General features: G+C 34.5%; 4 protein-coding genes across 16 annotated transcripts; 3 read left to right on the top strand and 1 right to left on the bottom strand.

The window, feature by feature from the left end:
- LOC113846091 (peptide methionine sulfoxide reductase-like) lies at positions 1-3515 on the top strand. Of its 13 annotated transcripts, none has more exons than XM_027473981.1 (4): positions 1-129; positions 363-478; positions 1531-2057; positions 2831-3294. In XM_027473981.1, the coding sequence occupies exons 3-4, from the start codon at positions 1701-1703 to the stop codon at positions 3080-3082; spliced, it is 609 nt and encodes a 202-aa protein (XP_027329782.1). In that variant the 5' UTR covers positions 1-129; positions 363-478; positions 1531-1700; the 3' UTR covers positions 3083-3294. The 13 variants fall into 13 exon arrangements, with proteins under 13 accessions (XP_027329782.1, XP_027329781.1, XP_027329783.1 ...); XM_027473980.1 differs by having other exon boundaries at positions 1528-2057; XM_027473974.1 differs by having other exon boundaries at positions 18-129; positions 363-392.
- A 3950-nt stretch (positions 3516-7465) lies between these two features.
- LOC113874565 lies at positions 7466-11534 on the top strand. Its single transcript, XM_027512784.1, has 3 exons — positions 7466-7864; positions 8751-8876; positions 9420-11534. Exons 1-3 carry the CDS (start codon positions 7466-7468, stop codon positions 10977-10979), a joined length of 2085 nt encoding a protein of 694 aa, XP_027368585.1. The 3' UTR covers positions 10980-11534.
- Positions 11535-12299: 765 nt separating this feature from the next.
- Positions 12300-15073, top strand: LOC113847726. Its single transcript, XM_027476979.1, has 5 exons — positions 12300-12586; positions 12673-13372; positions 13456-13855; positions 14520-14582; positions 14664-15073. Exons 1-5 carry the CDS (start codon positions 12331-12333, stop codon positions 14733-14735), a joined length of 1491 nt encoding a protein of 496 aa, XP_027332780.1. The 5' UTR covers positions 12300-12330; the 3' UTR covers positions 14736-15073.
- A 727-nt stretch (positions 15074-15800) lies between these two features.
- LOC113846632 (heat shock 70 kDa protein 16-like) lies at positions 15801-20646 on the bottom strand. Its single transcript, XM_027475120.1, has 10 exons — positions 20518-20646; positions 18983-20287; positions 18480-18689; positions 18184-18315; positions 17981-18136; positions 17464-17664; positions 16813-16959; positions 16612-16740; positions 16395-16525; positions 15801-16207 (listed from the first exon to the last, which is right to left on the bottom strand). Exons 2-10 carry the CDS (start codon positions 20150-20152, stop codon positions 16132-16134), a joined length of 2352 nt encoding a protein of 783 aa, XP_027330921.1. The 5' UTR covers positions 20153-20287; positions 20518-20646; the 3' UTR covers positions 15801-16131.
- Between the last annotated feature and the right edge of the window lie 276 nt (positions 20647-20922).

Raw genomic sequence — 20922 nt, 5'->3', positions numbered from 1 at the left:
ACAGACTCGGTTTTTTTTTTTTTTTTTTTTTTTTTGCAGTGATCGAATCCTCATCTTCAATTTTCATTCTCAATCCTCAGCCACCTTTCCCATTTCTCTCTATTCTCCTCTCACTGTCTCGCTCTCACTTTGGGTAAGTTTCTTCATCGTTTTTCTCACCTTTCTCTTTTCCAATTACATGCCATCTTTCATTTCTCAATTCAATTTATCACCTTTCCCTCTTCCCTTTAATCTATAAGGGAAAGGGAATTGTGGATCACCTTTATTTCTATACAATTTTCCTTTTTTGTGTTTAAAAAATTTTGCTTTATTATTATTATTGTATTTGTTTTTGTATGGAGATTGATTCAAGTAATTTGTTGAAGGGTTGAAGATGAGAATTTGTGGAGCAGGTATGGGTTGGTTTTGGATTTCAATTTTTGGCTGAGTTATTTTCTTCATGTAACTAAAATCACTTCTGTTAACAATTCTGGGTCATGTGAGTTTGGTTTTATTTTATGTATTTTAAGTGATTCTGTTGCAATTCCCAATTTTTGTGAAACATTGGAACATGTTAGTTACATATTAGGCAAGCCAGCTGTCTGCATGAGAAAATATAAATTTATTAGCATAATTTTTGACCCAACACCCATATCCATTTGTTGTCCAGCTAGCCTTACGGGAATATCTATGAATTAAGTAATATTTGTTGTATGATTATATTTTCATGTATAAAAGAAAAAAATATCAGCTAAATTTTTTATTTGGAAAACAAATTGTTGTATGACTCTGCAGCTTCTAGTCCATGTTACATATAAGAACAAGATGCAGAACGAGAATCAGAGGAATGAACATATGGTTAGGATTTGAGCATAAAACGATGGGAGTTTTAGTTAATGAGTTATTTTGAAACCTGGTCATCTGTATAAAATTTAAGGCATGTTTGGTTTGAGAAAGTGGTTTTTGTATTTAATTTCTTTACTTTTGTTTCTTGTTTTTTATTTTCAATGAACTGTACTCATTGGTTTTAGAACGAATCTTTGAATACAGGAGACAAAGTAAATATGAGATGGCATTTTTCTAATTATTTGTAAGAATAGAAAATAAAAACACAAAATATATTTTTCAAATCAAACATGTGCTTGCTGAAGATTTTCTCTTTTCATTCTCATAAAAAATTGTTCTCTCAATTGACATGTATGTATGTGTATACGTTATTCATCATTCATGTTAGACTGCATACCCCATCTACCTTTGTCAGAGAATTGAGTATTATAATAGTTTAAATGATTCTTGATCAGTGTAAGACTTTTTTTGTTATCAATAAAAAGTGTTGTATGCATATAGTAATAAATTGTAGCACCATAAGGTTCGTTGATTCAACATTAACTTTTAAGCTTTCAGTTATTTGTTCAATTTTGTTACTTCATTTTTCTTGGTATCCGTAATTGGTGGCTCTTTTGTTTTTTCCTTTTTCATATGTACAAGAACATTTTGAAATTGATTACTTTTCTAGAATATGACTCTCATGTTACTCAAACTCTTTAGCAGCAACCAGCAGCTGCTACACCACCACGTCCAATTCCCTTCCAGTGTTCATTTCTTCTTCCCTCTCCAGTCCTACCAAAACCAAGTTCCTGCCATCACTTTCTAGATTTTCTGTCAAGCGTTCTTGCTTCTTTTCTGAAACTCGTCCCCGTGTTGCTGTGAACAAGCCCTCCATGAACCTGTTGAATAGACTTGGGTTTGGCAGCACAAGGGCACCAGAGAGCATGGATTCATCCATTGCTCAGGGACCAGATGATGACATACCTGCACCGGGCCAGCAGTTTGCTCAGTTTGGTGGTGGTTGCTTTTGGGGTGTTGAATTGGCCTTTCAAAGGGTGCCTGGGGTGACTAAGACAGAGGTTGGTTATAGCCAGGGGCTTTTGCATAATCCAAGCTATGAGGATGTGTGTTCAGGGACCTCAAACCACTCAGAGGTTGTAAGGATCCAGTATGATCCCAAAGAATGTAGCTATGAGACTCTGCTTGATGTGTTCTGGGCTAGGCATGATCCTACCACTCTGAATAGACAGGTATATATAGAGTTTTTCATTTGTGTTTTTTACCTTGTTATGTAAAATTATGCATTACTTCTAAAGTTAAACATTTTGCTGACGCTTTTGCATACCATGCTGAATTTGTCAACAGCAGTTGCCAGTACTTAATAGATGCATTTATGTTTTGATAAATAGTCATGTCTTGTTTTTGTAAATTCTGTTGAACTTTGGGTAAAAATTGGTTGAACCATCTTTAGAACACCAAGAGACTTATGCTTGTCCTGCATGACCTAATTTTTATCATAAGATTGAATCGGTATGACACTGGGCGGATTATGTCTCTTTTCATTGTACACACTGTTACTCCATATATCAATTGCATTTGGAGTTCATTGCAAATGCTCGTTTTCACTTGGTTTTCATTGCGGCAATGAACTAGTTCCAACTTCTCGTTTCCCTTTCGAAATTTTTGCTTCCAACTGTGGTTCTTCCTTCAAAACAAAATTCAATTTTTATTTGTTGGCCGCATGTATTTTATGGTCCTCCCAAATGACTCACGAGCATCCGAAAGACCATTTTGATATGGAACAATCTATTTCCTTTAACTACATTTTTCCCTTGTCCCTTGTTTCTTTTTCTGTTCAAGTCAATTTTTACTTGTGTTCTCTTTCAATATGGATACTTTTCTTTTCTGCTATTCACTCTCTCGTTTGAATCCATGATGTATGTACGAACTTTTAATCATACGATAAGTTATGACATTCTGCCACTTAAGGGCTTAGTTACAGTTTGATCTTCCTCTGTGACAGGGAAATGATGTGGGAACACAATACAGATCTGGAATATACTACTACACGCCGGAACAAGAGAAAGAGGCTAGAGAGTCTTTGGAACAACAACAGAAGCAGCTGAACAGGAAGATTGTCACTGAGATCCTTCCTGCCAAGAAATTTTACCGGGCGGAGGAGTATCATCAGCAGTACCTTGAGAAAGGTGGTCGATTTGGTTTCAAGCAATCTGCTAGTAAAGGGTGCAATGATCCAATCCGGTGCTATGGTTAATTTTTAAAAGTGAATTACCATCAAGGATTAGTATGACTGGTTCTTTAGATATTGAAGGTCGATAGAGTTTTGTTAGCAAGTATTTGTTAATAATATATCAACAAAGCTTATGCAAATTGTATTGGAGGTTGACGATGCAGACATAAATTCAGGTGTAGGGTTGTATATTGTCTTTTATATGTAATATAATTTTGTTATGAAGTATTATCTTGACAACCTTTAAGCATCATATCTAGTTGAACACAGTCTCTTGTTTCTGGATTAGTAGCTCAACTTCTTTTCATCTAAGAATATTTCTCTCAAAAAAGTAGTTCAACATTTTACAGTTTCAAAATTTGCTTTGTACAAAACATTAGAGCATTATTATGTAAAAGAAAGACCAAGTTTATTGTAGAAGGAAGTCAAGGAATTGTCATTAAGAATGCATCAAATTTTTTTGGTTGTGTCTTTGTTCTTGTTTGTAGGACTTTCTACTGTAGGAAACGGAGAGGTTAGGTATTAAAATTGACCTTGCAAAATACAAACCAATAAGACAAAATGAGTATTCAGAATTTGCACGTCTTTGTTGGCTGTGGCTGCTAATAGTTCCCCAATTCATTCCACCCCTGCATAAAAATTTCCCTCTTAATGGGGTATGGAACCTCCCAAGTACAACATTTCAGTGCATTCTTTATGGGAAAGGCCATATTTATAATTATTTTTCATAAAATATTTTAAGGGTCAAGATATTATCTAGTGAAAGAGTTACTGGAAACAATCTGTACCCCTCTTGATGGGTTGACTTTCAACATTTTTATATAGTACAATTTTTTGAAAACTTGTATATCTATTTTTATATAATATATGTGAATATTTACCTGCTTTTGGATGATTATGTATTTTTATATTTGGCAATCCTTATTTTTTGAACTCTTGTCTCAAATAAAAAATAAATTATTTGTTCAATTGTCCCATCAATAAAATTACTTTTTAATAAATACTCTTTTAATTAAACTAACTTTTATTAAATATTTATATGCATATATTTAATCGATGTTTATTAATGTACAGTGTACTTGGTTTGCTTTAGAAGTCGGAATTGTTAATGGTATATACTGAATTAAACTGTGATTAAAAGCTAACTTTGTTGAGATCATAGTTGAGAGACTGTAAACAAAGGTCTGGTGTTTGGAGCATTGATTTTGGGCACATACACATAAAGATATACACATACATCAAATTTTGTCACATTATTTTAGAAATGATGTAAAAGACAATTTAGTAGTTCGCTTTTTCTAACCTTTAAATCTGTAAACTGGAATGTCAACGTAAAAGTAATATTGAAACAAGCATTATTATTCATTATATTACAATATAATAAAATGCTTTTGGTAATTAACTAATTATCATTGCTTTTAGGAAATGAATATGTCAGCGTAGTACGAGACATGTATGTAGTCTATTATTTGATCAATGCTGATTATGGACATGAAGTCCCCACTGAACGTGAGTGTTTGTCATTTTCAATTTTCCTTGCATGTACACAACATATGCCCATTACGCCAACTAGTATTTTTACATTCTCTATTTTCATCATAAAATAATAAGGTACGAAATTAATTTAAGATTAAAATTTTAAAAGTGGTACCTATATTATGTTTATTAAAATAATTATTAATTTATTGAGGATTTGTGTTGTTCATATTTTGAGGGAAAATTACCACTAAACAAATGTAATATATAAGTATTACTATTATTTATACATCATTTACTACACTGTTCTTATATAAAATTTCTTCTGGGCAATAAAAAACAAAAACGTATATTATAATCTAGCACGTAATCTTTCTACATTTATCCTTTTGAAATATTAAAAGACACCAAATTAAATATTATGATGTTGAAATGACAAAGCTCACTAATAATTGAACCTTTTAAGTCAATGGGGGAAAGAAAAATCAAGTACTGTGATATTAATAACGTATTGGAGGAAAGAATTTCACCGAGAGATAAATGACAGAAAATCAACGAGACACTATTCAATAATTTAGTGTATTCAATTCAAATTGAAGTACAATGGGTATTTCTAAACGATTTATGTTATTGACTTCAAATATGTCAAAGTGAAAAATAAAACTGAGCAAGTGGTGAAAATCAGGCTAAATACAAGTATATGTTTTTCATATAATTTTCATTTCGTATGATTAGGATCTTCCAAATCAAAATCAAGTAATGGTTATTTTAAGACTTTTAATAATCAATCCAGATCTGAATCTGCATTAAAGTGACACTGATACAAATGATCTTATTGTTCTTTCTGGTTCAGAAAAGATAATATAGTTATTTTATAATTTTATTCTTAAGATAATTATTATTTTAAAATAAAATATATTTCGACGTGGCAGTGTCATGAATTGCCACGTGGAATCTCCCTCGGATGCCTTTTTCGCGAGGGTAGAAGAGAGTAGATACTGAAGTGTGGAAGCAACAAATAGATAAGACAGTGACAGCACTTCCTCTGCTATCAACCAACGCGTGTTTACACTCCACTCCTTCAGACACTTTCATCCTTTTTTATTATCTATTTGTTATTTATTATCTTTAAATTATAATAAATATGTTATATGTATTTATAATAGTTTTAATATATATTCGAATTTTTAATCATTTTTGTTTTTAATTTACTGACTTCCCATAATGTTTTTTTTACGAACTATATGTAAGAGTATTTATTTTTTCGGATTTGCCCATAACTTACGATGACATAAATGTTTGATTGCTTCATTAATTTTATCCTTATTGCCTGTGAGAATAAACAGGAAACTGCATCTGGGTGCATGAAATAAGTTAAATTATGTGAACAAACCATAAAAATCATTTTCAGTATAACTTTAAAAAATATAAGAATCTGTAATTTAAATTTCCATTATTTTAGAATTTCAATGTTGTTATTCCTGAGTTAATTATATAAAATTTATTATTTTTAATATATTTATATCTTAATTATATTCATCCATCAATATCTTTTTTTTTCTTCTAAATTCTTCACTTAAAACTCAATTATAAAGTACATTTACATCAAATCTCTATAGAATACATTTTTTCTCTGCCTTATGGTACTTGTTACAAAGTACTAAGTATTAACTATAAATTGCGGGCATTTTGATTTTACCTCGTACGTACTGTGTTGAATCTTTGGGATTTTCATCTGATATTGTTGTAGACATTGATACGATACCATTCTTAGTATACTATTGTTTTTAAAAGACTCTTCTTCACTATTATTTCGTTAACTAGGATTTAAACTTTGGTGTTTCCTTGAATAGTAAATGATTTATTACCACTGTACATAGCAATTAGCCATTAACAATTTTTTTTTCTTTTGAATTATATAAAAAATTCCCTATTAATACAGCTAATGTAATAATATTTTTAACATTTTAACTCATAAAATTATCTTTTAGAAAATCATATTTATGATTTTAGAAAGGAAAAAAAAGCACACACGTAAACAAATTGAAAAATCATGTATTATTTAAATAATACGCTGGAATATACATCATTTTTCCCCATAAAGCCTTTCTTAGTTGGCCGTGTTTGCTATTTTTAAGAGAAAAATACTATTTATAGAACAATATAATGTTTGTTTTCTTTATCACGTGAACTATATATCGCAAAAGAATTTACAAATAATAATTTTCCTTGTAAGAGGGTTTAAACTCTAAATTTCTCAGAATTAATTTAAAATTAATAAACTTTATCATTTTTTTAAATTGAAGAAAACTGATTTAAAATGTAAAATATATCAAAATTTTTAAAAACACGTACAATTTAAAAATGCTTACTATATTTGATAATTTAAATAAAATAAAAAATTGTTGAACTCATCTTAAAATATTAATTGTACCTGTAAATTAATTTATCACCGTCATTTTCTTTAAAATAAATAGTAATAATGAATCTAAAAGAAAGTAGCACATCCACCATCTATCATTCAAAACACAACGTCTCCTCTAGCATCCCTAACAAACATCGTAGCTTATAAATCAAGTAGGTCCAAACGACATCGTATAATAATTCCACCGCGCGTGGAATCATCGTAAAAAAATACGTTGACCGTATAATTATACGCCTTGCGTATCTGTATTTGTATCACTTCGTTCGTCGTTTTCTCAGCAAAATCTCTGAAACTCTTTCTCGCTCTATTCTTTCTCTCTCCTCTGTACTTTCCTCGTGTTCTCTTACACACACTTCACGAACTCATCACACCAACACACATATTCTCTCTCTTTCTCTTTGTTTTCCATTTTATCTGTTTGGAGCATTCATTCATTCATTCATTATCTCAACGCAAGCTCTGTAACTTACTCTGTGTATCTTAATGGCTGACACTCGCCGGCGACGATGAAGTTTTCCGGCAAGTCTCACCTTCCGCCGTCGGGCATTGCTTCCAGGACCCTGAACCCTTCGCCGGACTCAGATCTTCAACCGCCGAAGCCTTTTCAACGGCGAAAACCGAAAACTCCGAGGACCCGGTTGAGGATACACGGAGCTCCAGGTGGTAAACGGAGCAGACCTGAAACCCCTCTGTTGAAGTGGAAGATCCACGAAGGGAATGAGGATCCACTAGACGAGGACCAGAAGTCCTCGGTCGCCGGGTTCCGTCAGAGAACGTGCCGGAATGCGAAGAAGCTACCGGAAGTGGCCGTGTCGGCGCGGAGACTCGCCGCCGGGCTATGGAGGTTGCATCTGCCGGAGATGACAGCGAGCGATGGCCGGAAACGGTTGGGACTTCAGGTTCAGGTAACTTGGGTTACCCTTTCGGGTTTGAGATCCCTCGGTTTGTTCGTTCCATGTGGGTGTTGTTGCATCTTGCATGTGTTTGCTTTTTCTGATTTAAAATTTTGATTTTGCAGCTATATGCTGCTTCTACTACTTCATCTACTGTATTGTAGCGTCCCCACCATCTTGAAAATAATTATGGATTATTTTTTAGCCTTATTATTCTATGCTGATTTTGTTGTTGCTTGATTTTGAAGCGTGACTTTTGATATTTTAATCTTCAATTTGTAATCATTATTTTACAGGTTCCAGTTTTGGTGTTGAGAGTATAAAGCTTTTTTTTTTTTACTTTACCATTTGGGTTGGTCGTGATTGATGTAGTTATAGCGGAAACCTAGTTGTTGTTCTTTGTAATGATTAGAGAAATGAGTCGAAGTAGAGTTTGTGTGTGTAGATTATTGATGTTATGTTGTAGTTGTTGGTTGTATGCTTGTTTGTTTATGAGTTTTCCTCCCTAAAAGCGAATATGTGTTCGGGGGAAGGAAGGATTAGTTCATTACGTTCTTGCTTCATTAAATTGTAGCCTTCCAGGCAGCATTAAATATTGGGTCATGTTTGGCAGAATGCCAAACAAACATGTTGTATCTGCTGTGTTAGTTACAGTGGCATTATGAAGTCAAATTCTTTTGTGCTTTGCTTGAGAGTAAGTTGGGACTTAGGTTGGACATATTGATGTATATATTCCTTGTGTATGAGATTTTCTGTTATTAGTTTTGTGCATTCCGGTTGAATTAGAGAATTGATTATCTTCCATGCACGTTATTTTCTTCATCATTTTCAGGTCGTGGTAGTTGATTTGCATTATTAGCTTGATAGATCTTGATTCTTTTACTTAACTTATCTGCAGCATGGAATTGGCCATGTAGGCCTCCAGTTCCTTGATCGTCCAAATGGCATGACTCACGGTTCTGACCTGAAGAATCTATCTCAAAGTCCTCGTTCCATATTTGGGACGAAGAGCCACTTCTGTGAGGTATGATTTTTATTGTTACCTCAATATAACCACTAGAAATTTTCCAGCTTTTCATAATTGAAGATTATTGAGTGAAAATCATATATATCTGATGATTCAAGTCAAGTTAAAACCGCACCCTTTACTGCAAGATGATCTCATTACCTGGTCTGTTATGCAATTACCTGTTTTAATCATTTTTGAGAAAAGGACATCATTTCATTAAGTTACAGGTGGCAACAAACTATAATCACAGTGACGTGTAGTTTGTGATTTAGTATTGGAATTTTTTAATAAAATATCAAAGGCCCGCTCATGTGAACACTTACAAACATACATATGCATACTGATTATTGCATAGATCCATGTTATTTATAAAAGTAAAGGTGTGTGTACCTTGGCTTGCACAAAGCACTTTCCACATTTTTCATGTAAACCTACATGGTGAAATTAGCCTTTAAAATTGCTGGTTGAGCATAGGGCTTAAAAACGTTCTGCTTTTACACTAAAGTAAAAGACTAAACTATTAAAGTGCTAATTTTAAACCTACTTTATGTTATTCAGCTTGAACCTTTCCAGTTTCCCAACACCGAAATGGAGGGTGCAACAAAATGGGATCCTTTATGTTTAAAAACATCAGATGAGGCGCAGCATATCTACAGTCACATGAAACTTCTTGACCAAAAGGTGAGTGCCGTATCTGTTGTATCTGCACTTGAAGCTGAACTAGAGCAGGCTCGTGCACGAATTCAGGAGCTTGAAAATGAACATCGCTCCTCCAAAAAGAAACTCGAGCATTTCCTGAAGAAAGTCAATGAGGAGAGGACCCAATGGCGAAGCAGGGAGCATGAGAAAATCCGTGCATACATTGATGACATTAAGACAGAGTTGAACAGAGAGAGGAAAAGTCGCCAAAGGATTGAAATTGTCAATTCGAGGTTGGTAAATGAGTTGGCAGATGTCAAACTATCTGTGAAGCGTTACATGCAGGATTATGAAAAGGAAAGGAAGGCCAGAGAATTGATTGAGGAGGTGTGTGATGAACTGGCCAAGGAAATTGGAGAAGACAAGGCCGAAGTTGAAGCATTGAAGAGGGAATCTATGAAATTCAGGGAAGAAGTGGAAGAAGAGAGGAAAATGTTACAGATGGCAGAAGTATGGCGTGAAGAACGTGTTCAAATGAAGTTGATAGATGCAAAAGTTGCTCTTGAAGACAAGTATTCACAGATGAATAAACTTGTTGCAGATTTGGAAACTTTTCTTAAATCAAAAAGCTTGGATCCAAACACAAAGGAGATGAGAGAGGCACATTCACTTCAAAAAGCGGCAGCTGCAATGAACATTCAAGACATCAAGGGATTTTCATATGAACCCCCTAATTCGGATGATATTTTTGCCATTTTTGAAGATGCAAATTTTGGTGAACCAAATGAGAGGGAGATTGAACCATCTGGTTCGCACAGTCCTGGTAGTCATGCCTCTAATATTCACACTGTGAGTCCTGAAGCCAATGTAACAAGTAAGCATGGCATTCAGAGGCGTTCTGACGTATTTATGGATGATAATGGTGATATAGAAGGGGATGAAAGTGGATGGGAAACTGTGAGCCATGTTGAGGATCAGGGCTCAAGTTATTCAGCAGAAGGGAGTGCGCAATCTTTGAACAGGAATCATAGAGAGAGTAATGTCTCCAGAAGAAGTGTACTTGAATGGGAAGAAACTGCCGATGAGGAGACACCAATAACTGAAGTTAGTGAAGTATGTATACCAACTAAGCAATCAAAGAAGGTATCTTCCATAACAAGGCTTTGGAGGTCATACCCAAATAATGGAGACAATTACAAGATAATCTCTGTGGAAGGACTGAATGGGAAACTCTCAAATGGAAGGTTATCTAATGGGGTCATGTCTCCTGATCATGGATCAGGTAAAGGTGGGCTGAGCCCCCAAGACCTTCTATATCAGTTGAGTTCCCCTGAGTCAGGAAGTCCACACGCCCATCGAGGCATGAAAGGATGCATTCCTCGCGGCACACAGAAGAATAGCTTGAAGGCCAGACTTTTGGAGGCTAAAATGGAAAGCCAGAAGGTTCAGCTGCGCCATGTTCTTAAACAGAAGATATAGTTGGGAGCAAAGGCATGACACAGATTGCTTTATCTGTCTAATTGATAAATGACTGAAAAGCAGTGCATTTTAGATTGTGAAGATGCAGCAAATATGCTGCTTATGGAAAAACTGCTTAGAATTGTTGAGGGGCCATGAATAGATGCACATTCTCTGCCTCATACTAGTCCTTGTTTGAGTTCTTCATTGCCATTCGTATTAAGCATTAAGCAGATAATCTTTTCATTCCCTTGTGCCAAATACCTCAACCCTGGAATATTTTGGGAAATAGCTCAATTTGTAATCTGTGATGACAAGAAAAATTATGAGAAGCATGTAACTTATGTTGTATTCAGAGGACAAATGTCAAGGGAAAACAGATCTTCATAAAATATAAATGATAGCATTATCTGTTCTGTTCCAGATTTTGATTTTCTGTCATTGCAGATTGTATCGTAGGTGGTGACACGGATGATTTGTGATCGGGACAGAAAAATGTCACTTCATAAGTATGCTGGGTCCATTCCTCTTTTTTATAATAAATGTTGTCTAATTATCCAAGAAAAAAATAATTGAATTCATATTACTTTTTCTGCCTTGGTTTGCTAATTATTGTCGACTCAAGCTCAAGTTTGTGGTTGGAAAAGTTCTAAATCTTGAATTAAAAGGAATTTCCTTAAAATACTATGATTAACGCATTATAAATAACTTTAAAAAACTATGATTTATGGATCACTAAATAATACTTTAATTATTTTTTGAGAAAATAATAAATAAATAAATTGTTTATTTCTTTGTTTGGTAAAATGGGTCAGGCTCCACAAACTAAAGCCTAAGTAATATGATTAAGTTTTTTTTATTGATTGAAATAATGAATTTTTACAAAAATTTATAAAATATTACTAGATTTTAATTTATTGATAATATTAAATGTTGTAATTTTATTAAAATTATTTATTATTTTAATATATAATAAAAAATTTACATACAATAAAAATTGATGCACATTAAATTTAGATTAAAAATTATAAAATGTTACAAAATTTATTATATTAATAATATTAAATATTATAATTTTAATAAACATAATATTTGTTATATGTCTTTAATCATGTGTAAACAAATTATTATAAGATAATACATTTATCAATTATTAAAAAAAAAGGCTGTGTTGGACATGGAGTGAGGTGAGAAGAAAAGGGTAAAGAATCCTCCAAAGTCACCAACATCTTCTCTATCACTCTAACTCTCTCACCCGCCAAAAATCAAAATGATTTATTTTCAATTCCCTCCATTTCCCCGAAATTAAAATCCCTAACCCCTAAAGATGAAATCAATTCCTTAGATCTGTTCTTTCTTTAGATTTCCTTCAATGGCGGACTCTGAAATTCCCTCGTTTTCTCTGGGGTTGGATCTCGCTCTCGACACGCCTTCACATTCCCCAATCAATCCACCTCCTTCTCCCACACCACAAGTCTCCGACTCCGATCCCGAAACCGGACCCGACCCGCCCCGCCGAATCCTCAAACGCCTCCGCCGAGGTCCCTTGAAACAACCCGACCCGACGCCGTCCGTCGACGCCGACGACGACATCGAGGAGTTCTCCTCGCAGGACAATCTTGATCAAGGTTAGGTAATTTTATCCTTTTCTGCTGTTGAATTTTAAATGATATTTTGAATTGTGAATGATTTACTAATATTTTTGTAATATTAGTGCATGCTTCGTGGAATCGTTCTGTGTGTAGTAGCTCAAAAGTGTCGTTGAATGGTTCTGGAGTTTTAACTCCTCATCCACTTAGTAACTCTAGGGAGAGGGAGAGAAAAAGAAAGCATGCTTCGGATATTTCAGCTTCTTCTAGGTTAGAGAATGACCGTAATGATTTTGTCTTTCCAAAGTTAACCACTAGTCCCCTTCGAAGGTTTCAATTGATCGATTCCGATTCTGAGGATTCATTAGGTGAAGATGTTAAAGTTAGTGATAAGGAGGTAGCGTGTAACCGAAGCAATCCTTTGTCATCTTCATTTGAACAAATTAGGAGAACTGCCCTTGATGCGAACCAAGATCAGGATCTATGGAAAGATTTTTCTCCGGTGAAGAATGTTTCTGTCCCGACACCTGCCTTCAATGAGTTATGTGAAGAATACTTTCGATCTGCCAATGGCAAGGAAGCGAAGAAATCAAGGGTTGATGTGTCTGAAAGTCATAATGAGGGATATCCTGGGGTCAATTCTAGCTGCCAAAGGGATCAACAGCTATGGGAATCAGCAGACCCTCTTATTCCTGCTCATCGTTATTTTTTCCATGAGGATCCAAGAATTCGGCACTTAGTTTGCAGTCGCCTGCATAATTTTTATCCACTAGGTGTTGTCAACAGAGTGAATCAACAACCTAATGTCTCACATATTGATTACATGTAAGTTGTAACCTGTTTTTATCTTTTGGTAATGATTTTAAAAGAAAATTTTCATCAATTAGTATTTTTTTTTTAAATCTCAGGGGACAATTTAGCAATGGAGGAGGTTCTAAAGTGCAGGGAGTTCAAACAGGTTATGTTAACAACTCAACAAAGGGAAAAAACAAATCAAATAATTTGATTGGTGAGGAAACTTTTAATGCTTCCGGAGGCTGGGTGGATCCCAAAATTGTTTCCTTTAGCCATGGAGAATCTTCTAGAAAGAAAGCAACAAAGAGAAATAGTGCTAAGAATAATGTCTCAAAAAGTAAAAATAAAACAAACAAATCAAACAAATCAAACTCTGCAAATGTATCACCTGCTTCTGCAAACTGGGTGGAACCGAAGAGCTGCACCAGTACACCAAAGGATGCAGGCAAAAGGCGTGTTCAAGCAAGTGGTCAATCTGCTGGTCATTGGTATACATCACCTGAAGGAAGAAAGGTATGAGAAAAATCTTTAAAATGTTTGATGTCATTAACTGATGGAGTTAATTTACTTTTTTCATGCTGCTAGATGCTGGTCAGAAGAAGTTATGTAAATTTATTTGCTATGTTGTTTAAAATTGAAATGCAAAAAAATCCATGTAGTATGCTGTTTAAGTGCTATATATATGCAGCTAAATTTAAATTATCACATTATATATTGCGATTTTTTGAGGAACTATTGTCATATGATTTGATCTTCAGGATTCTTTTTTTTCTGATCTAGCACTGGATACTTTACATATCTTGTGGTCATTCTTAGAATTCTTGATATAGGTGTCTTGAGTCTCCCTTTAATGGATAAATTTAAACCATATTTTGGCACGTTAAATACATTTTTAGTTACTATAATTATTTTCAATTTTGGTTTTGATCTCTATTTTTTAAAAGATTTGGTTGAGTCTATGTAGTTTCAAAATCACAAGTAATTGGTCCCTGGTGTTGGGACCAAAATCAAAATGTATACATGATGGCAGGGACCAATTCCTAGAGGTTTTGAAGTATGGAGACCAAAAGCAAAATTGAGAAAAATTATAGGCCATAGGGACTAAAAATGTATTTTAATCTATTTTGTCATATAGTATCTATCCATAAGAACCTGATTCTTTATCTTCACACTACAGGTGTATGTTAACAAAAGTGGGCAGGAGTTGACAGGCCGTGGTGCTTATAGACAATATCGGAAGGTACATCTACTTGCATACCATTCTGATGTTTTATTGTCCTTTTGGATATGATGTAGCACTGAATGCCTATGATTCTTACAGGAGAGTGGAGCAGGATTTAAGAAATCAAAAAAGAAAACGGGTGCCAAGAAGACAAATGTCAAGAGAAAGTAAACATTTGATGGGAAGGCATTTATTCCCCGCCTGGTCCACATCCAATAATTTACTTGTGGATCTAATAGCTAGCATTACCCCTTAGGTTCAATTGCCGTAAGTTTCCGGTGTCATGTTCTGGATGGGGACAAGGAAGCTAGTAATATAGCATGCAGCAACACACGAGGAAACTGGTTTAGGGCCATGTTGCTTAGTGAACTTTTAATGCTAAAGAATCATCGCAAGCAGTAGACATTGTGAGCTTATGCAAGTGTACAGTGCACACAGATCCAAGGTCTTGGTTTCATGAAAGTGTAGCTTGAGATAATGATTCTGTTTTTATTCGGATCCACAATATTGTTTCGATTGACTCATCTGATTCACAACTTGATTCTCCTTGCACTTACGATCGAGCTTGTCACTTTGTTAACTTCAAATAATTTCCCTCTGGTATTTTTAGATGAAAGATAATAACTGAGAACGGAATGATAAAAAGAAATTGGGTGAATACTCAAAAAAAGTTACATACTTCGATACTTGAAAAAAACAAAAACTGGCCTTAAAAATTATACAAATGAGACTTATATTTATGTTCAATGGACGGAAGGATTAAACTGTTAGATTTATAATTATAAGGTTCTATTTGTTGACTTTATTTGTCTTAGAGATTAACGAGTTAAGTGAAAACATTCAGGAACTAAATTGGATGTTTATTCAGAAATTTTTAGTGAAGACATCGAGAGGACCTTTTCTTTCCCCTATATTGATTTGACGATATATTTATTCAGAAACTGATTGTTGCATTAATTTTTATTTTGGATCCATGTTTAACATATCTTAATGTACACATACGAAAATAAAAAGCACCCCCACCCGTTCAACCAAAAGAAAAGGAACTTAATTTTTCAAAATCTTTACATCCCTTGAAAATTTAAAAAAAAAAGAATTAAAACATTGAGTTTATTTAATAATACTATTGAACTGTCAAAATATCAGTAAGTTTAGTTAAATGCTCAATCTTCAGGACAGAAAACATAAGCTTGGTCAAACACTCATTTCCTGATGTACAATGCAACTCAAGTGCCCCAAATACAGTATGTACATCTTATAAAAATAGGGGGAAAAAAAACCTACGCATTCATCATGGGTACATATTTACTCCCATGGTACACGAACAAACTAAAGGAATTATGTGACATGAAAAGGGTTAAATAAAAAAATGAAGAGAAAATCATTGGATGTCTTAGAAGAACGGGGGGCCTTAAAAAAACAGCTTGAACCAGTAACTGCCAATGACTTCCCTGTCCCTAGACAGGGAGGAAAAATTGTCCCAAAAAAAGGGTCCACGTTTGTCAAAAGCTATTAGCTAACAACAATTTAAGTCTTCAGTTGATGGGGTATCACCACATCATCGTCTTTATTGATGATTAGAAGCATTCTGCTTGTCTTCTGTAATTGGAGAATCCTTTGGCTTCAATATTCGTTGGCATATTCTGAAAGCCATCAGAATAGAACATTCATTAGTCTTGAGATAAAATCAATGGATATATATAATGACAAACGTGTTAAATTGGAGCTATGAACAATGCTTTGCACCAGCACATGTATAATTCAGACCCAACCAAATGACCATAGTACTCCCCAACATGAAGAAGGAAAAACTGGAAGGTAAAATCATACAGGTTTAAATCCTCTGTCTTGCTCTTGATATCACTTGACCAAAATACCGGATCACAGCTCTTAGGCAAAGAATCTTGTAGCTGCATCTTCTCTCTTAGCCACTGCTCTGCTTTGTTGCACTCATTGTTAATCTGAAACAATAAAGTTGTCCATTCAAAAAGCTGTCACTAAGGGCTGCATCCAAAAATAATATTTATTGGCGTATTTGTTATTGTACCAGTTCTTTATTCTGAGGTGGAAGAGAATCTGCAGACATTCGATGCTCTACAATGCAACTTAGCAAATCTCTTGTAGCTTGGGCTCTTTCTTCTTCATCTTTATACCGATTCTCAATTGGATCCACCAGCTACAGAAGACACAGAATATAAATAAGATGCATGGCATTGGGAAACATGGAAGTTAGAGAAGCAAAAACAACCTGTTTTATTTCTTCTAGTTTTGCTGAATAAGCATGTACAGTTTCATCATCACCACCATCATAAAGCCAATCCTCAGTCTCTTGCAGACTCCTTGATATGCCATCCCTCTCTTGTTCACTTGCAAAGCTCCGATATGTGTTGAAGAGCTGTTCACACAAGCAAATAAAATTAATTGCCAATCCATCATGAACAATAGAGCATACAGTACACACAGAATTTTATAAAATCATTGGTAAGAAAAGATATATAAAGATAAATATTTTAATTTCATATCCTATGCAAATTCGATTACAAATATAACAGCAATACTTCCTCTGCTTCGCAAAGTTTAACCTTACATTTACTCACGTGTCATGATAGAAATCACTAAAAACCAAATCTTCAGTAACTATACAGCAGCCTTTTCTCATTTGATACATTCAATACTTTCACATTTACATAGTAAAAGTTAAAGCTCTAGTTTTTGAAGGAGCACTTCACAGTAAAAAATATGAAAATGAGGAAGAAGAAAGAAAGGATCACCCAATGGAAAGTTATCTTTGTAGCAGAAAAAATGCACCACTACTTAATGCTTATACACACAGAGTATGTGAATCTCAGAAACCAGTCACGTGTACATCTCATCCATCATTAAGATATTGAATCTGTACCTTACTCCTCATTTCATAAACATAAGACTCCAAGGAATTCCTCTTGTCTTTGGTTAGCTCCATTGTTCTGTCATGCTGGGCTAACTGGTGTTCTTTCTCTTGAGCTTCCAAGATCTCAGCCTTGGTCATTCCACCATAGACACTCTCACTCACTGGTATATGAAGGCTTCTGTTAGCTTTATCTTTTCTTGTACCATCAGCCTGTAACAAGGCATGATAGTAATACTTATTTACTCAAAACACCAACATGAATCATATCTGCAATCAAAACAATCTCCACAAGATAAAAATGTACAGATATAAATCACAGATTATAAAACAAAATTGTGACAGACGTGGCACAAAAATCAATGTCAGAAATGACCAGATAATAAAATTTAGCTATATAATTTTTTATGTTTTAAGGATGATTTGCAAGCAATCTCCAATATCTTACATCTTCCATTAAGAAAAAAGTGCAGAAAGGGGTTGGGGGAGGGGGGCTGAGAGCGAGAGAGAACAACATGCGAGTACTTACAGAGTGATGTGGCGATTCACACTTTCTTCTGATATTATCTCCAGTGACACTTTCAACTCTCTCAGAAACAGGTTCAACATCCACTGCTTCAGAATTTGAATGACCATCACCTGTTGTAACTGAAACATCTACATGATCCTCGATCAACTGAAGACAAAAGAAGGTCCACATGCATAGCAAGATCTCTCAGAAAACTAATAATGCAACATGAAGAGATAAAAATGAGTCTTCTTACTTACTGTAGCTGATTCAATACTGACAATACCATGCAAGTTCAGTTGAACTTGAACTTTAATTCTTGTCTTACTTCCATGGGATCTATGGAAAGGACCAATCTGAATGGAAGTGGAAAAGAAAAAGCACAGTTATACATATGAAGATGAATACTTTACATAGAGGGTAATAAGGGTGGGGTGGATAAAAATATAAATAAGAGAGAATTGTACATAAGATGATTTAAACTCCATCACAGCACAATAAAGTTCTGAAGTAGGCATACCTTGAAGCAACTAATTTTAGATGTCCCAGGCGGTACTTCATCTGGATTAGCATAGAATGCTTCTAAGTGGAGCATATTGCTGCACTGAAATGTTAGAATTTTAACACTTGGAATGGGTTGGCCTCTTGGGAAGAGTACATCATTTGACCCTGCACAAGTTGGGCCTTCATTTGATGAAAGTCCAATAGAAAAAGGAAAAGAATCCTGAACCTGAACAAATGAGATAACGTGCATTAATTTACAGAGAATAATACAAACTAATGCAAAATATACTACACAGTAACATAGACACTACATAATGAGCAATTAAAGTTAGATTTATTCCACTTTAAATAGATAAATGAGAAATGGACAATCTAAATACAGAAAAGGAAACTTAGTAACAACTTGGCTCATTTAGTAGTAGTTATATTTTTAAGAATCTACAAACTCAAAAATCTACTTGGCAACATAAATATCATATAGATAAGATAAGAATTAGTGTTTTGTTTCAATATTCTGACCTGATATTCTCTGGAGTGCAAAACAGGACTGAGCATTGCACACTGTAGAGCACAACCACGAGCTACACATTCACTGGCATTCAGTGTTCGGCTGAGTTCTCTCTTAAATAGAGACCTTAATAATCTAGTTATAGCTGGAATTCTTGAACCTGAACCAACTAACTCAACAGAATTAATCTTTTCTAGAGTCAATCCAGCATCAGCTAATGCTTTGTTGCAAGGAACATTAATTCTCTCCAATAATCCTGACGCCAGAGTCTCAAATTCTTCCCTTTTGATAAAGCCTTTAACATCTTTTTCATCCATCAAACACTCAATGTTCAGAGGCGCTTCTGTATTTGCACTCAAAACTTTCTTCAACTTCTCACATGCTGCACGCAGCCTATTACATGCCCTGGCATTAGAATACACGTCAATGCTGTACTGCTCCTTAAATTTTTCTGCAAAATGACTAAACAGAACCTCATCAAAGTCTCTCCCTCCTAAGCTCCTGTCAAAAGCATGTGAAAGTATCTCCATTTTCCCAGCCTGAAATGCTGCAATAGATACCTGAGTATCACAATGACCTATGTCAATAAATGCAACATTAAAAGGAGATGCACGAGGAGAATCTGTTTTATAAACTCCATAACTAAGAGCAGTTGCAGTGCAATCATGGATCAACCTCAAAGGCTTCAACCCAACAATTGTAGCTGCATTGAGATATGCCTGTCTCTGCAAGTTGGTAAAGTACGAAGGAACCCCGATAACACAATCTGAAACCGAAGTCCCCAAATCTTTTTCGGCTATAGTCTTCAAGTGAGCAAAGAGCATTGCTGCTATTTGCACCGGGGTAAACGTACAAGCCTCCTTCAAGTATTTCAAGTGAATAAGAATGCCACCATCAGGGCCTTCAGATGTTTCAAAGGGTAGCATTTTTAACTCATTTTGAACACCAAAATCTGCAAATTTTCTGCCTATAAGTCTTTTGACTTGAGATATTGTGGACTTTGGGTGCATCAAAGCAGAAACAGCACCAGCTGAGCCTAGAAACCTTTGCTTCTCCCCAAAGCAAACCACAGCAGGGGTTTCACGTTTTGATTCATCATTCAACAAAACATCGACCCCACGTTGCTTCACTGCAGCAATGACACAGTTCTCATTTCCAATGTCAAAACCCACCACACTCATTTCAACTCACTCTATTCTTTAACCAAACTACAGCAACTAAACCAATCCAATGCAGCTTATCTACTTGACCCACAATTCAAAATTCAAAATTTTCAGCAGCAGGTTCCACAAATCTGGGCCAGCCAGAAGCACAAGCTTCACACACAGTTAACAGCACATCAAATGAGAACTTTCATTGGCTATCATGTAAAACTATCAAAACCAATAAGTTGATACGATAAAAAATGAAAAGGTTTTGAATAAAACAATGGTACGGAGCTGAAGAAAAGCTTTGAAATTAAGTATCACAAGAAAGTCATAGGAAAAATAAAATAAAATTTTGAGAGAATGCAAAATGAATAACAGTAAGAGAGAATGGAAGAAACCTGAATAGGTTTGAGAGAAAGAGATGAAAGGTGGAATGTAGAAGCAGTTGGAGACTGCACAATTGCGTTGTGATGGCAGAGAGACAATCGCCACTTCACTCGCTCAAGCCATTATATCCAAATTAAATTATTGACACCCTATCCTCCAAAAGCATTCAAAAACCACGATCTTCAACCACCAAATTTTACAAGAACAATTTTAAGGTTGATTTGGAAGAATTTATAGAAAAAAATTTATGTCTGTCAAAAAATATTTAATTTATTGATATAAATCTGTTTTTAATTTATTTTAAGAAAATTTATAATTAAATATTATTTTATTTAATAAATATTTAATTAAGTTATATATTCAAACATATTATAATTTTTGTATTTTTATATTTATAAATTACTAATTGTTAAATA

Source organism: Abrus precatorius, unplaced genomic scaffold (assembly GCF_003935025.1).
Source record: "Abrus precatorius isolate BTA unplaced genomic scaffold, Abrus_2018 Scaffold8, whole genome shotgun sequence".
NCBI lineage: Eukaryota > Viridiplantae > Streptophyta > Magnoliopsida > Fabales > Fabaceae > Abrus > Abrus precatorius.
Note: the sequence above shows the minus strand (reverse complement) of the source record. Positions and strands in the feature narration are given on the sequence as shown.

Bases quoted from the DNA above. Each gene is read 5' to 3' on its own strand.
- LOC113846091 (XM_027473973.1), top strand. The intron at 2,058-2,830 runs GTATATATAGAG...CCTCTGTGACAG, and splicing joins CTACCACTCTGAATAGACAG to GGAAATGATGTGGGAACACA.
- LOC113874565 (XM_027512784.1), top strand. From the start codon at position 7,466: ATGAAGTTTTCCGGCAAGTCTCACCTTCCGCCGTCGGGCATTGCTTCC. The intron at 7,865-8,750 runs GTAACTTGGGTT...ACTTATCTGCAG, and splicing joins GGTTGGGACTTCAGGTTCAG to CATGGAATTGGCCATGTAGG. The intron at 8,877-9,419 runs GTATGATTTTTA...TATGTTATTCAG, and splicing joins CGAAGAGCCACTTCTGTGAG to CTTGAACCTTTCCAGTTTCC.
- LOC113846632 (XM_027475120.1), bottom strand. From the start codon at position 20,152: ATGAGTGTGGTGGGTTTTGACATTGGAAATGAGAACTGTGTCATTGCT. The intron at 17,665-17,980 runs GTAAGTACTCGC...GCCTTGTTACAG, and splicing joins GTGAATCGCCACATCACTCT to GCTGATGGTACAAGAAAAGA. The intron at 16,741-16,812 runs GTTGTTTTTGCT...TGTCTTCTGTAG, and splicing joins AACTAGAAGAAATAAAACAG to CTGGTGGATCCAATTGAGAA.
- LOC113847726 (XM_027476979.1), top strand. From the start codon at position 12,331: ATGGCGGACTCTGAAATTCCCTCGTTTTCTCTGGGGTTGGATCTCGCT. The intron at 12,587-12,672 runs GTTAGGTAATTT...TTGTAATATTAG, and splicing joins GCAGGACAATCTTGATCAAG to TGCATGCTTCGTGGAATCGT. The intron at 13,856-14,519 runs GTATGAGAAAAA...TTCACACTACAG, and splicing joins CATCACCTGAAGGAAGAAAG to GTGTATGTTAACAAAAGTGG.